The sequence below is a fragment of the Culex pipiens genome, chromosome 3 (assembly GCF_016801865.2).
Source record: "Culex pipiens pallens isolate TS chromosome 3, TS_CPP_V2, whole genome shotgun sequence".
Lineage (NCBI taxonomy): Eukaryota > Metazoa > Arthropoda > Insecta > Diptera > Culicidae > Culex > Culex pipiens.
The window spans coordinates 145,302,489-145,315,431 of NC_068939.1; the positions used below are offsets into that span (position 1 = coordinate 145,302,489).

General features: G+C 37.0%; 1 protein-coding gene across 10 annotated transcripts in view; it reads left to right on the plus strand.

Moving 5' to 3' along the window:
* Positions 1 to 12,943, plus strand: part of LOC120417112 (uncharacterized) — a 162,698-nt gene that overhangs the window by 92,919 nt on the left and 56,836 nt on the right. For all 10 annotated transcript variants that reach the window (XM_052710309.1, XM_052710311.1, XM_052710307.1 and 7 more), the window contains one exon: positions 9,990 to 10,291. In XM_052710309.1, coding sequence (XP_052566269.1) covers positions 9,990 to 10,291 — 302 coding nt within the window. The remainder of the gene's footprint in view (positions 1 to 9,989; positions 10,292 to 12,943) is intronic.

Sequence of the window (12,943 nt, forward strand, 5' to 3'; positions counted from 1 at the left end):
CAAAATTCTATTCAAAAAAGGCTCACGGAAAAAAAATATCTTGCAGATTTTTAATTAATAATTAGAATTTTTTAATAAGAAACTCAATTTTCCGAAATTGGTATTTTACGATTTTCGAGATTTGTTGATATGTTTTAGTGGATAACATATGATTCGTAGCAGTTGCATTAATAATTTGAATTTAAAATTCACGATTTTGATTTTAAAAATATTTCGAAAAAATAGCAATTCTCTAAAGCTTCGCAGTTTATTTTTCAAGATTTTTAAATCCGTTTTTTTTTTAAATGGGATGTCAATCAATCCATGCACACTAGGGTGACAATACAAAAAATCGACATCGGGGATATCCCCTGATTCGATCCCTTAGGGAAAAATAAGTAACTGTGAGAATTTTGATCCAAATCGGTTAAGGTTAAACCTACACGCTATAGATCGTTAAATAAAGAAAATCTGTCCATACAAAAACGTCTTCTTCAAATTGCTTATAACTCCTCAAGGTGAACTCGGATCGTTTTGCGGTCTTCGACAAGGTTGTTTAGCATAAAATTTTACACATAAATCAAACTTCTACAATCAAAAGCGAACCCTAACCTTAACTATTCTGTCCCTGATCGCATAAATGTCCCATATGCATTTTCGTCGTTTTTTGAGTTAATTTACATTTATGCGAACATAGGCAGTATTAGAAGTGCGGTGCTTCTTGGGACGCGCAGTTCTGTTTTTTTCGTGATAATTTTCGTCTCTTTTGTGTTGCTATTTGTGTGCATGGGGTGATTGGGTTTATGTGATTAGGTTTTATGTGATTATGTTTTATTTTTTATGTTATTTTCTTTTTCTCCATTTCCTCAGTTTGATTTGCGATGCCTTTCCGTCGGATCGTGTTTTTTTTTCGCGTTCGTCGTCGGTGTGTTTTTCGTTTTTTTTTCGCGTGTGTGTATGTGTGTAAAAGTGCGGTTGGTTCTGGTTGTCATCGATGACAATTGAGCCAGTCTTATTTGCGATGCCTTTCGGTCGGGTCGCAGGGTTTTTTCACGTTCGTCGTCGGTGTGCAATAACAACAAAACCTTATCATACCATTTCAGCTCGATAAACATCGTAACTCGTCGTTCGCTTCGTTGATCAGTACCCCACTAAACATGAATCATGTAAAACTCGTAAAAACATCTCAATTAAAAAGTCAGACTGTTAAATTCTTCATCATTTAATTACAAATAATTTTGGTTCTATCTTTCCACAGCCGGCTGTCTAAGATAAATCCATTTCAATTAAAAGTTAACAGCCGATAAACGGGAAATGACTCATCCGCAGCATCCGATTGCTTGCCTTGAGATTAAAACATAATACCTTTCAACAAACACTATGATTTTGGGTTGCATCATCATCTTCTATGATGAATCCTGACCAAACACCCTATCCTACTAACAAATTTTCAGGTTCCTGGCGCTTGTGGGGTGTAAGCACAGAGTAAATCAGCTGCCCTAGTAGCAACCTGCGCTAACTAACATTCCCGTCCCTTAAAATCGAGATCTACAAACTGACATGGCGGGCGCCGTTGGTGGCCAATGACTGTTACCTATTCGCAACTGATCTAGCTTTAGCAATCATGGTGTTTTATCTTTTCAGCGCATTCATACATGCTGTTGATAAGGGAAACACCACTAGATCGTCAAAGCATATAATCAGTAGTGCTGAAAGGATATTACGGTTCTGTTCAGCAACGGAGGGGCAACCATGGGTGATCTCTCATGCTCATGCTCTCATTTATGCGAACATAGGCAGTATTTTGGTTCAAAATTGGACCAGTTACTTATTTTAACCTATATATTCGATTTTCTAAAATTTTATTTTGTTTTCTTGGCACACTAATGCACACCCTATTTCATAATATGTTTTTTTTAGTTATTCTATACAAGGCACCATTCAATTCCGTGGAAAATAAACCAGAGCGTTTGGTACGGTATGTCCACGCATCCTTCCTCCCCTGTAGATTCTGAGAAATGTGATCTATTCTCAGAATCCTCTCTGTGGTAAACACAACGTAGTAGGGCTGGCCGTTTTAATTTTTGCAATACATTTTCGGGTGTTCTCGGATGTACTGCAATTATTAATAATGACAAGAAAAGTGCTTGGGGCATAATCTCATCACAAGACTTTCCAGCATGCTTTCATCGGACTGGCTGCGTTTGTGTTAGATTAGATTAGATTAGATTAGATTAGATTAGATTAGATACAAGGCACCATTCAATTTTGTGGGCTGTCCATACATATTGGCTTGTGAATATTTTAAAATCTGTACCTTAAGCAGGGATTTTATGATCGACACTTCAAAGTTTTAGGTTATGGTCAGGATTTTTAAGGGAAAATAGATGCACGGGAAACTCTATATTTTATGACTGTTCATTACAAAAAGTTGAACTCCCAAAGGACGTAATATTTTTTTTCAAGGTAGGGGAAATACACCCTTTCCAATCAAACTCTTATCTTCGTCTTATGGAGAGCTTGATGCTCGATTAAAGCTCCAAAAATACTATTTAGGCTTACCAGCAACAGCTCCGCCTCGAGTAAGCACGCAAATGTATGCCACTTACTGGCCAAAAAGATCAAATTTAATGCACTTTTGATCATAAATCTATTTTGCGAGACCATTTCTTATCAAACCCTCAAACGCTTAATGAATATCGCCAAAACAAACTTTTCACTTTCGCTTACTTTTTCACGGCGCTTTCGATACAAAACTGCCCCCAACTTTCGGCAACATGTTCTTTTGCACATCTCGTTTGATTAGAATACATTTTGAAAATATTTTTTTCAAATGCTTGTAAAAGGAATAGGATAACTTTTTAGGATAGGTTTTAGTAAATTTCAAGGAACACTCCAGATTATCCAGCATCATTTCTGGAGTTTTTTTTTTTTTTTTGAAAAAAAGATCCAAAAGGGAGGCACTCTAACGTAGCGTAGGTCACCCTAATGGTCGAACATAAAAATACGAGTCTAATTATTTCGACCAGGGAACTCCTAGAAAAATATTCAGCCCGATCGGTGTACTTTTTTTCCGAATCATGCTGTTTTCGATGGGATTTGCTAAATATGTTTAATATGTAATCAAACAAGCAAATAATTCATTAAATTTAGTTCCGGTTGGCAAAAACTCATGTGCTTATGATGTTCATGGTAAATGAATGAGAAATAAAATCATCTGTATGACTTTTTCCTGCATTTCTAGACCTTCATTGTAGTCCAAAGAATCTAAACTAGTGTAGGATAATGTTTTGATTAAATCATGTCACTGGTTCCCCTTACAACAAGCAATTCATACTGAATGAACCCTTTTTTACTCGCCATTTTTACAAGCGTTTTCACACCCCTTTACAATGAACTCACAGCTGGACCCACAGGGTACCATTCAGCGAAGGCACTCTCGTTTAAAGTTCATTATTTCGCCCACTTGGTTTGATGAACATCCTAGGTTGAAAGTTTTTTCGCGTGCGCGCTCAAAGGTCAAAGTACCGGTGAAAAAAAAAAGTGTTGCCATCACCGGTAGTAGTTGCGCTGCTCCCTTTGGAGGCAGACTCCGTTCCACCCACTAACAAGCCACCGCTCACCGGATGGTTGGCCGGTAAAGTGAGCGCCCCACGAACTTGAGTTTTCACGCTTCCGTGGACATGAATGCATTTGCAACGGAGGGGGTAATTTGCGAGCAAATTGTTGCTTTGTAAGGCGGAAGCGGCAATGCAACTCAACGACATCTGAAGCAGTGTTGAATTAGGTTTAGTGCGACTTTTGAGATTTAGTTACAGTTGATTCATGATTTCGTCCAATGTGTAAAACAAAATTTAACAGACCTTGTGCAACTTTAAACCAACGATCCAACCCCGATATCCTCCGCTTGGTAGAATCGCGTGCATGGACGGACAGCTAGCCAGATAAAAAAACTTAGATTTAACCGTCCAGCCAAACTAAATGGATCCTTTTTCGGTTCGTTTAGTGCTAAACTTAGAAACCGATACGATGTGCGTAAATTGGAATCGCAACGTCCAGAGAGAAGACAACATGAAACGGTGGACATTAGAGTGCCCTGAAAAATGGCCATTCGTGAGAAATTTGAGTGAATTTGGTAAAGAACATGTATGCTCGAGTGAAAATTTATTGATAATTCTTTCAATAGTATTAAATCTTTTTCGTGTAATGATATCGAAATATTTACCAGAAACTTCGCTTAATCTTCACGAAACCCGTAAACTGTCAACAGGAGTGGACATCATATGATATTTCAAGATTGGATAACGCATCTGTTCTCAACCTTTATATAGGGGCAGGGGGTGCAGAATGGAGCGCCCAAGTAAAATGAGCCAGAAACCATAGAAAAACATACAAATTTATGAATTCAGTGTAGTAGGCTTATGCTTTGGGATGTTCCCTTCAATGTTGTATACTTGGTTGATGAAATTTTTTAGCTTAAAACTATTTTTGAGCCACTTTAAAAAAAAAGTTTTTTTCGGCTACTTTTCCTGGGTGCGGGGCAGAATGAGCCATGTTAGAAAACAAGCCATTTTGTCTAATGAAACGTTGAAAGGAGATAATAAATAATTAAAGTTCCACGAAGACTAACATAGTTTCCATGAAGTTAGACCACTTTTATGAAAATAGTAACGTACCAAAACAAACATTTTGAAAATAGTTTTAATATATTGAAATAAGACACTATTTTTACAAATAAGCATCAAAACAACTACAAAATCAACTAATGTTGCATTAAACGTGATTTGTATACCTATCAGAAGCGACATAATCCATTTAACCAAAATTTCATAACTTTTGATTGTTTTTATATGGCAGGAAAAGGATGGTCCAATCTGCCCCCCAAGGGATTTTAATTTAACACTTTCACCACCAAGCCTCTAAATTGATTTGAGGTTCCGTTGTTGTTTGATTACCTTCGTAATAGCTCCTGGTAACATTATAAACATTGAACAAACTTTTTCAAACAATCTATCTTTCGAGAAAACTTATTTAAGAAACTCGAAATTAGGGATGCGGCTATCCGCCAATCCGGATATCCGGATATCCGGATAATGATCCGTGCGGATATCCGTTATCCGGATCACCGGATATCCGGATAAATATCCGCACTATCCGTACTATCCGGATATTTTTGCTAAAAATTAGGGTTTTTGAGAGAAATCTGCAACCGCACCGCCGCCATTCATTTTGATTTCGCGCCACAGGAGCGCGGTGACAGATTTCTCTAAAATCCGTAATAGTTTTTGAAGAATTTTTGTTTCCGCACCGGTAATTATACAGGTACCCAGTAGTACCTAAATATAGAGCTGGTTCTGTCAGAATCCTGCTAGAATGGTGGAACATTTCTGCCAGAATGCTGTAAGAATATTCAGCTCTGTGAGAACTCTGAAAGAATCTTGCTATAACGCCGTGACTAGGTACGGGTAAAAAAAACAGTTTAAATATAAAGCTGCAAATGAGTGGCTTGTTTCTTCGAAGCAAATATAAACAAATGAACGATATTCAGACAAACTCCTTGTGGGTCAGTTCGCTGTCATGAATTTATATATTGGACCAAAGACAAGTAGATCAAACTATTATGGAACAAACAAAAAAACCTATGATTACTTGTACATGAGCAATCACACAAAATTGCGGAAAAGCTGGTCGACTTGTGTTGTTTGACGGATGTTATCGAATGAAAGTAACATCTGTTTGTCTGTGATAAAATTGTTTCATGCCTCCAGTAGTTTATTTCGTGCCGTGTTGTTATCTTTTGCAAGTACTGAAATATTGTGAATTCAGGTATAAAATCTTAGTAAAATACAAACCCGTGATAGTTAGATAGAAGTTAAGAAGAAAATCGATGTTAACAAGGTAAGTTTTTATAAACTGTATATCTCGAACAATAATATTCTATCAAACATTTAACATCCAACAATCGTTCAGGCCGTCACGAAACAGGAGAACCAAACAAGGACAGAAGTAAAGCAGCCTCAGCTACAGCACCACGCCAACAGAAACAAAGCAGTTCTGTAAGTCTTTCGCCTTTTCTTCTTGTTCTGAACTCGACTTGTTTTCGAGTAGAGTTGTTGCTGCTCTTTTGCATCCATATAATAAGGATTTTAATTATTTTTTTTTAATTTGATTTGACCTGTTTCTGAAGAAAACAAAAATAAGTTTTCCTACTTTAACCCACAACTGCCGTAATTTTTTTCTGTTTTATTTTATTTCGCTGCACATTATTTGCTTAGATTTGTGAACTATCAGCAGTTTCATATGACAGTCAAAGAAAAAAAAGTCCTGCGAATTGGAGTGAGTTCTTCGGACAAAATAATTAGACCCGTATTTTTTTGTTTTGCCATTAGGGTGACCTACGTCGTGTTGTGGTGGTCAAAAAACCATACAATTTTCGTCGATTTTTGAAAAAAAGATATTTTAAGCTTATATTTTATATTTATATATTTTTTTAAGTTTTTGTCGCCCTCCCTTCAAAATCGGTCCCAAAAATATTTTTTTCAAAAAACTTCCAATTTTTAATGGAAACAGAAGTCTTATCAACCGAAAACAAATTTAAATGCATTTTCCTGCGTTTTTAATTCTAGAGTTTTTTTTTAAATAGGTCCTATAAACATATAAAACACAATTGCTTATAGGACCTTTTCAAAAAAAACTCTATAATTATATTTAGCATTAGCATTGTAAAATTCCGTTTAATTTGAATTCTGTAAAACGCATTTTAAAACTCTTTTTTCATTAAAATGTGTCTACCATGGCTTGTTATTTCTATTGTTATATTTTTTTTCTGCCACCCCCCATACTTATACTTAAAAAAATATTTGCAACGGCCTTAATTATAGAAAATTTAACTATCAAATTAACTTTGAGAATAGTATTTTTTATATGAACATACTTTAAAACGAGAAATACTTCAGAAAATGTAATGCTTGCTTAATTTTGTGAAAAGTAAAAATATCTTAATTTTCAGACCATGAGCAAAAGTCCGGTCTGGCAATTTTTTAAAGCTTCGGCTGATAATTCTCAGGCAAAATGCAATTTTTGCCCTTCTGTGCTCCAACATAAAGGGTCAACAACGCCATTATGGAACCATTACAAAGCTAAACATGCGCATTTATCGACCGAGTCAGCTACAGATATGCAGTCGGAGAATGAAGAGGAACCTGGTTGCTCTCAAACTGATTCTGGTGCTCCATCACGGAAGCGGAAACGACCAGCTAAAGGAACTGGCCGAGCTGTTTCAGATTCAAGAGCAGAGGACATAACAAGAGGAATCTGTAAAATGATTGTGTCGGACATGCAGCCAATTACAGGAGGACTATCGATCAGCGACTGAAGGCACTATACACTGAAGTCAGAGCAAAAATTGAGACGAGTTTTGAAGAAATTGAAAAAATGTCACTGACAACAGATGCATGGACGTCATTAACAACAGAAAGCTATGTGACGGTTTCAGCTTCCTATCTTGATAAAGACTGGTCATTCAAATCAATCACATTGGCCACACAGGCTTGTCCTGAGCGACACACGGCTGAAAATTTGCAATTTGGGCTTCTTGATGTCATTCACGACTGGACATTAGACGATAAGGTTGATGCGATCGCACACGACAACGCAAAAAACATATGTAATGCAACGGCGGCTCTTGAGGAAATCCACGGAATTGAAGGCGTGAGGTGTGCTGCGCATACCATGCAGCTAGCGATCAACACAGGATTAAATCAAGAAGATTATGCGGGAATAATAAAGACAGTGTCGAATATAGTCAGTTCATTTAAACATTCCTCAATAAGAACAAATGGGCTGAAAGAAAAAATAGATGCGCTTGGGCTTCCTAATCATCGCCTCATTCAAAGATGCTCGACAAGATGGAACTCCACATTTTTTATGTTGGAGCGTATTTTGGAGCTACGGCCAGCGGTTTGTGCGACCATTGACGATCGCCAACTGTTTTCTTCGTCTGTGGCTTCAAAACTGGAACTCCGCGAAGTTTTTCAATTGAACCTCGATCAATTTACGAATTATCAAATGTGTTTACCTGTTTAAGGTAGATTTAATTGCTCTTCAATGGAAAAAAAAACAATGGAAATTTTATTAGTTTCAGATAAAACAAAAAAAAACAAATAAGTGATGGAGATCGCGATGGCTATATTGACGTATTGTAAGCTAACCAGTGACTTCAGTATTTGTTGAACCAAAGGTATATCTTTGATTGAATTATTTAAAAAACTAAACTAGGAAACTCGAAAAAGTTAGAATAGGTGATTTAGTTTTGGTACAATCTGCAAACTTGTCGAAGACTGTGAGAATTGAGAACTATGGTTTCACTCAGATTTTTTAAAGTAGCAAATTTACTTACTTTTGATAATGTCTGATATAAGTACTTACACATTTTGAGCATTTTTTATCAGTGAAATCGGTCATATTCGAGAAAAATGGACATGAACAAGGCAGAATCAGATTCAGCTGCCTAAATGACATGGAAAAACATAAAGTTGGACAATTTTCGAATTTCGTTTGGGTTGTCCCATACACATTTCCCTTGAAAATGAGACATTTTCAAATGAAGATATCTCATGTTTAAAGAAGAATACCCCTGAGATTTCATCAACGTTTGCAGTGCTAGATCTCTTCGAATGCAGCTTTGCGTTTTAAGTTTGACCAGCGTTTTTCGAGATATTTAAGTTTTAAATTTGCATCTTATATATCTTAAAATGGCTGTTACTTTTAACCTTCAAGTCAAAATTGACTTGTCAAAAAACGAAATGTTAGTTTTTTAAAGCTCTTAAAGTGCCTTTTCTCTTAAACTTAACCCTAAATTCCACGTTCAAAAAACAGATTGTTGAAGGTTTGCTCAGATGCTTTCTCTAAATTAGATCATAGAAGGCGTAGATTACGAGTTAAATTCTGGAAACATCCACTTCTCTCTGGTTGCTTGGACTGGCAAGCCCAACAACTTTCTAGAAGACAACAAAAATCCAACGATATTCCGGAAAAGTTGAATTTTCAAATTCACCCTAATCGTGAACCACCCTAATTTTCAACCATACTTAAAGTTTCCATTTGAAACAACTCTTCTGAAGAAACAGCTCCAAAACTTCAGCATTTTTCGGAAAATCAATTTTCCACCTTATTTTGCTATTTGGACCGCTGTGATGTGTTTGTTTCACCAAAACAGTTGTGTAAGCTGCGAATTCAATCGCAACTTACAGTCATCCCACATATTCGGAACGGTTTCCAGATCGGCCAATGTTCAAAAAATCATAGCAAATCGATAATTGAACTTAATGATTCGCTTTTTCCTTCATTTGAAAGCTTTTCTTGCGATCTTTCGAATGCAGTATCGAACATCTGCAAATTTTAAGTTTTATATGAAGTTTTTGAAGAATTACTTTGACCCTTGAAATCCACAAATTCGGAACACTTTTTTCTTACGAATGTAAACAAACTTTGGATCTCTCCAGGAGTACATATTTATTACCACATAATGACTTCACACACTGAAACCAATGAAACTCAAGCTAAGTGGTGTTTTATACATGGTTTGATAACTTTTTTTTTGTGAAAATATCAGTTAAATTCAGGTGTTCCACAATTGTGGAAGGTACAATAACATCCCACAATTATGAAACATGCCATTTGGAGGCAGTGTTTTGCTGCTCTAGACAAAATAGTCTTGGAATGAAGTTTTTTGTTCAGATAGTACTACTTTTACTAGTGAAATAGCAAGATAATGTCCAAATGAAGGTTCTAAAAATAGTAAGGTCGACAGAAAAGCTACTTTTGGCATGCTATTGACAAATTATCATAAAAGTGTTCCGAATTTGTGGGTGTTCCGAATATGTGGAATGACTGTACACAACTGTTTTGGTGAAACAAAAATACCAGGCTCACGCTTTGATCCTTTCACAAAAATAACTTTTCACTAATCTTTTTAATCATTTCTCCCTCTCTTTCTCCCTCACCTTCAGATGGACCCGGCCAACCCGAACGCTGCCCTGATACCGACATGTTCGACCATTTCCGGCCAGTCCTCCTCCAGCGGGGCCCCGGGTACGGCCATAGTGGCCATCGGGGGCGTCGGCGGTGGCATCGGTGGCTCGTCTTCGGCCATGGTCCCGGTGACCGGTGCCGGCGGGTCGACGCTGCTCAGCCCCACGTTGCTGTCGCCGGGCACCAACACCGGCACGGCCTCGATTGCCACGTCCCGGGACGAGGAGGATGACTCGAGCAACCAGGTGTCCTCGGCGGGCAGCAAAAGCTCCGGCCAGCGGTAAGTTTCCTCAGGTCGCAATCAATTCAATTTGCCACGTTCTGTCGGGGGTCCTTTTTCCGATGTTCCCCTTTAGTATGGGTTTACCTGAAAATGAAAAGCCAAAGTCACGGTACTCCAAAGTCCGGATTTCTGACGAAGGTCGATCATTAATTGGTGTAGCGAAAATGATGGATTACACCCACGGCCCAACTTCACCCCTCTAATGAACTCAACCGACGAACAAACGAGAAAAAAAAAGAGAGAAAAAGTAGCAAGGATTAATTAGAATAAAATGTCAAGTCGTTTGACAGTTTGGATAGACCACCAGCTTTCAACTCACCTCCATCGAACGGCGTCCGCGTTGAGTTAGGGCTCAGAACTCCTGACGCGGGAGTTGACCTTTGTCAGGTTTATGACGAGTTTCACTACACTGCACACAAATCGCGCTGTTGAAATCAACCCCCGGGCGGTCTCGGCAAACTTGGTTTTATTATAGCCTTACTGACCTTTGTCACACGTGTTTGACAGCAGCGGGGCGCAACTTGGACTGCGGACGCCGCAAGTGACATCAATCTGGATTATCGCGTAATCTTTTTGTTGCATTTTTTTTATTCTTTTAAATGTTGCCAATCGCTGGTCTTGGAGTCTGAGGCTAATCAGTTTAACTTTTGGTGAGTTCGGATATGTTTTGACACTAATTATGTTTCCAGAAATTTTTGAAGTATTTTTTCATTACTCTTTGTGACCTTAAATAATTATAGAAATTCTCTCATAAAATATTCAAATGAAGGAGTGCAACATACGACTAAATAGGATGTAACAAAAATGACTTTTTGGCGGACATTCAGGGGCTGGTTATGGTGGGTGTACTGAGCTCAAATCCAAAATGTGATCTTAATTGGACTTGGCGCTTTGCACTTGAATTCAATCCTAAGCAACTTGGGCTCAGACAATCATCACATCGCATGGCGAAATCCAGTCTGCAATCCGCTAAAATCACCGTCTCCTAGCGAAGTGAAGCTGGCCCTTTGCACTTGAATTTTAAATGAAATTTTAACCATAAAACAGATTTTTTTAAATTTTAAATTTTTGAGGCATTTTGGCCACTGAAGCGTTTATTTCCAACATCATTGGCGTGAAGGCCAGGTCCGCCAGATCGCATATTTTGGTATATATATAACATTGAAGTTTTGAGCACTCTGATGCTGTGTACAGATCTTCATAGTTTGGCAATTTTTCGAAAAAAAGTTCCCAGCATTGACATTTTTGAAAAAAAAAAACAAATGTCTTTTTACGGGTTAAATCCCATTTAAAATAAAATTCAACGTGCTAGCTCCTGTTAAGTCCAATCAAGCTCATATTTTTGGATTTGAGCTCAGTACACCCACGAGAACCAGCCCCTGAATGCTCGTCAAAAAGTCAATTTTGTTACACCCTACTACCTTTCTTGTGTATTTTTTAAGTATGATATTTTTTTGCATTTTTTTTCGAGAAATGCACCTTATCATGGAAGTATTGGAAAAGTATTAGAAGAGGCCTAGATCTTAAAGTCGTTCAAAAGAACTCTCAGAGGAATGACGCCTTTGAGTTATATCTTTTAAAAACATGTTTTCATGCATCTAAAAATCCCTAAACGAACTCGCTTTTTGTGATTCACTAAAAATCAATAGTTTTCAGTTAAAATGTACAAAATTTGTTCTAGAATAATCAAAACAAAGTTTCAATCACTCCAGATTTCACGTCAAATTAATGCTAGGGGATCCACCAATGTCTTCTGTATTTGTGATGACTCAGAAAGTCGTTTGTATTGAATGCTACTATGTTGATATTAAAATATTTCGTCGTAAAAACCAAAAGCATAATCTTATCGGAAATTTCTCGTTGAACATTTTTTTGTTTCTTTTAGAAAATAGTTTTTGTCACTCCAGTGCCAATTTGGCTATAAGGAGTTGAAACATCTATATGACGGGGGATTTTGAGTTTTGCGTCAAAATTTGTTTATTTCGTTTTAAAGGAAACCTTCGTAAAAAAGCAAAAATGCATTTTTTAAACACGGCGTCTTTTCTAGAACAAACTTTTCTGGAATAACTAGTCATCGCTACTTTCAAATGTCTTAAAGAGCGAATTCATCGAGAAATTTCGGAGATATCTATTTTTTAAGTTTTTTGTTCTAAATTCCATTATGATTAATTGGAAACTTTTAAATAACAGTTTGTGAAGCTTGTCAAAAGATGTGTATTATGTGACATTTACTTATCAAAAGGGCCAAATATTCAATATTACCCCCTTTTTAAATAATAGTCCTGGTTTAAAAATTTTGAAGATATTTTTTTCGAAAAGATCGGAAAGTTTCACGAATGTTTCACATTTATGCATTGTAAATCGGACCATTAGTTGCCGAGATATCGACGTTAGAAAATGGTGGGTTGTTTGGGTGAGACTTGGAAATCATCAATATTTATGTTTTTAAACCTTTGCATGGCAATATCTCAGCAACTGAGGGTCGTATCAACAAAGTTCAAAATCGCAAAATATAGAGAATTTTCTCAGCTTTTCACAAATATTTTTTTCAAAAGTGGGCAAACATGTGCACCAAGTTTAAAAAATGAAAAACTGCAACTATTTTCAAAACAGTTACCTAGAAATGGTCTTAACTTGAAACGGTGCACT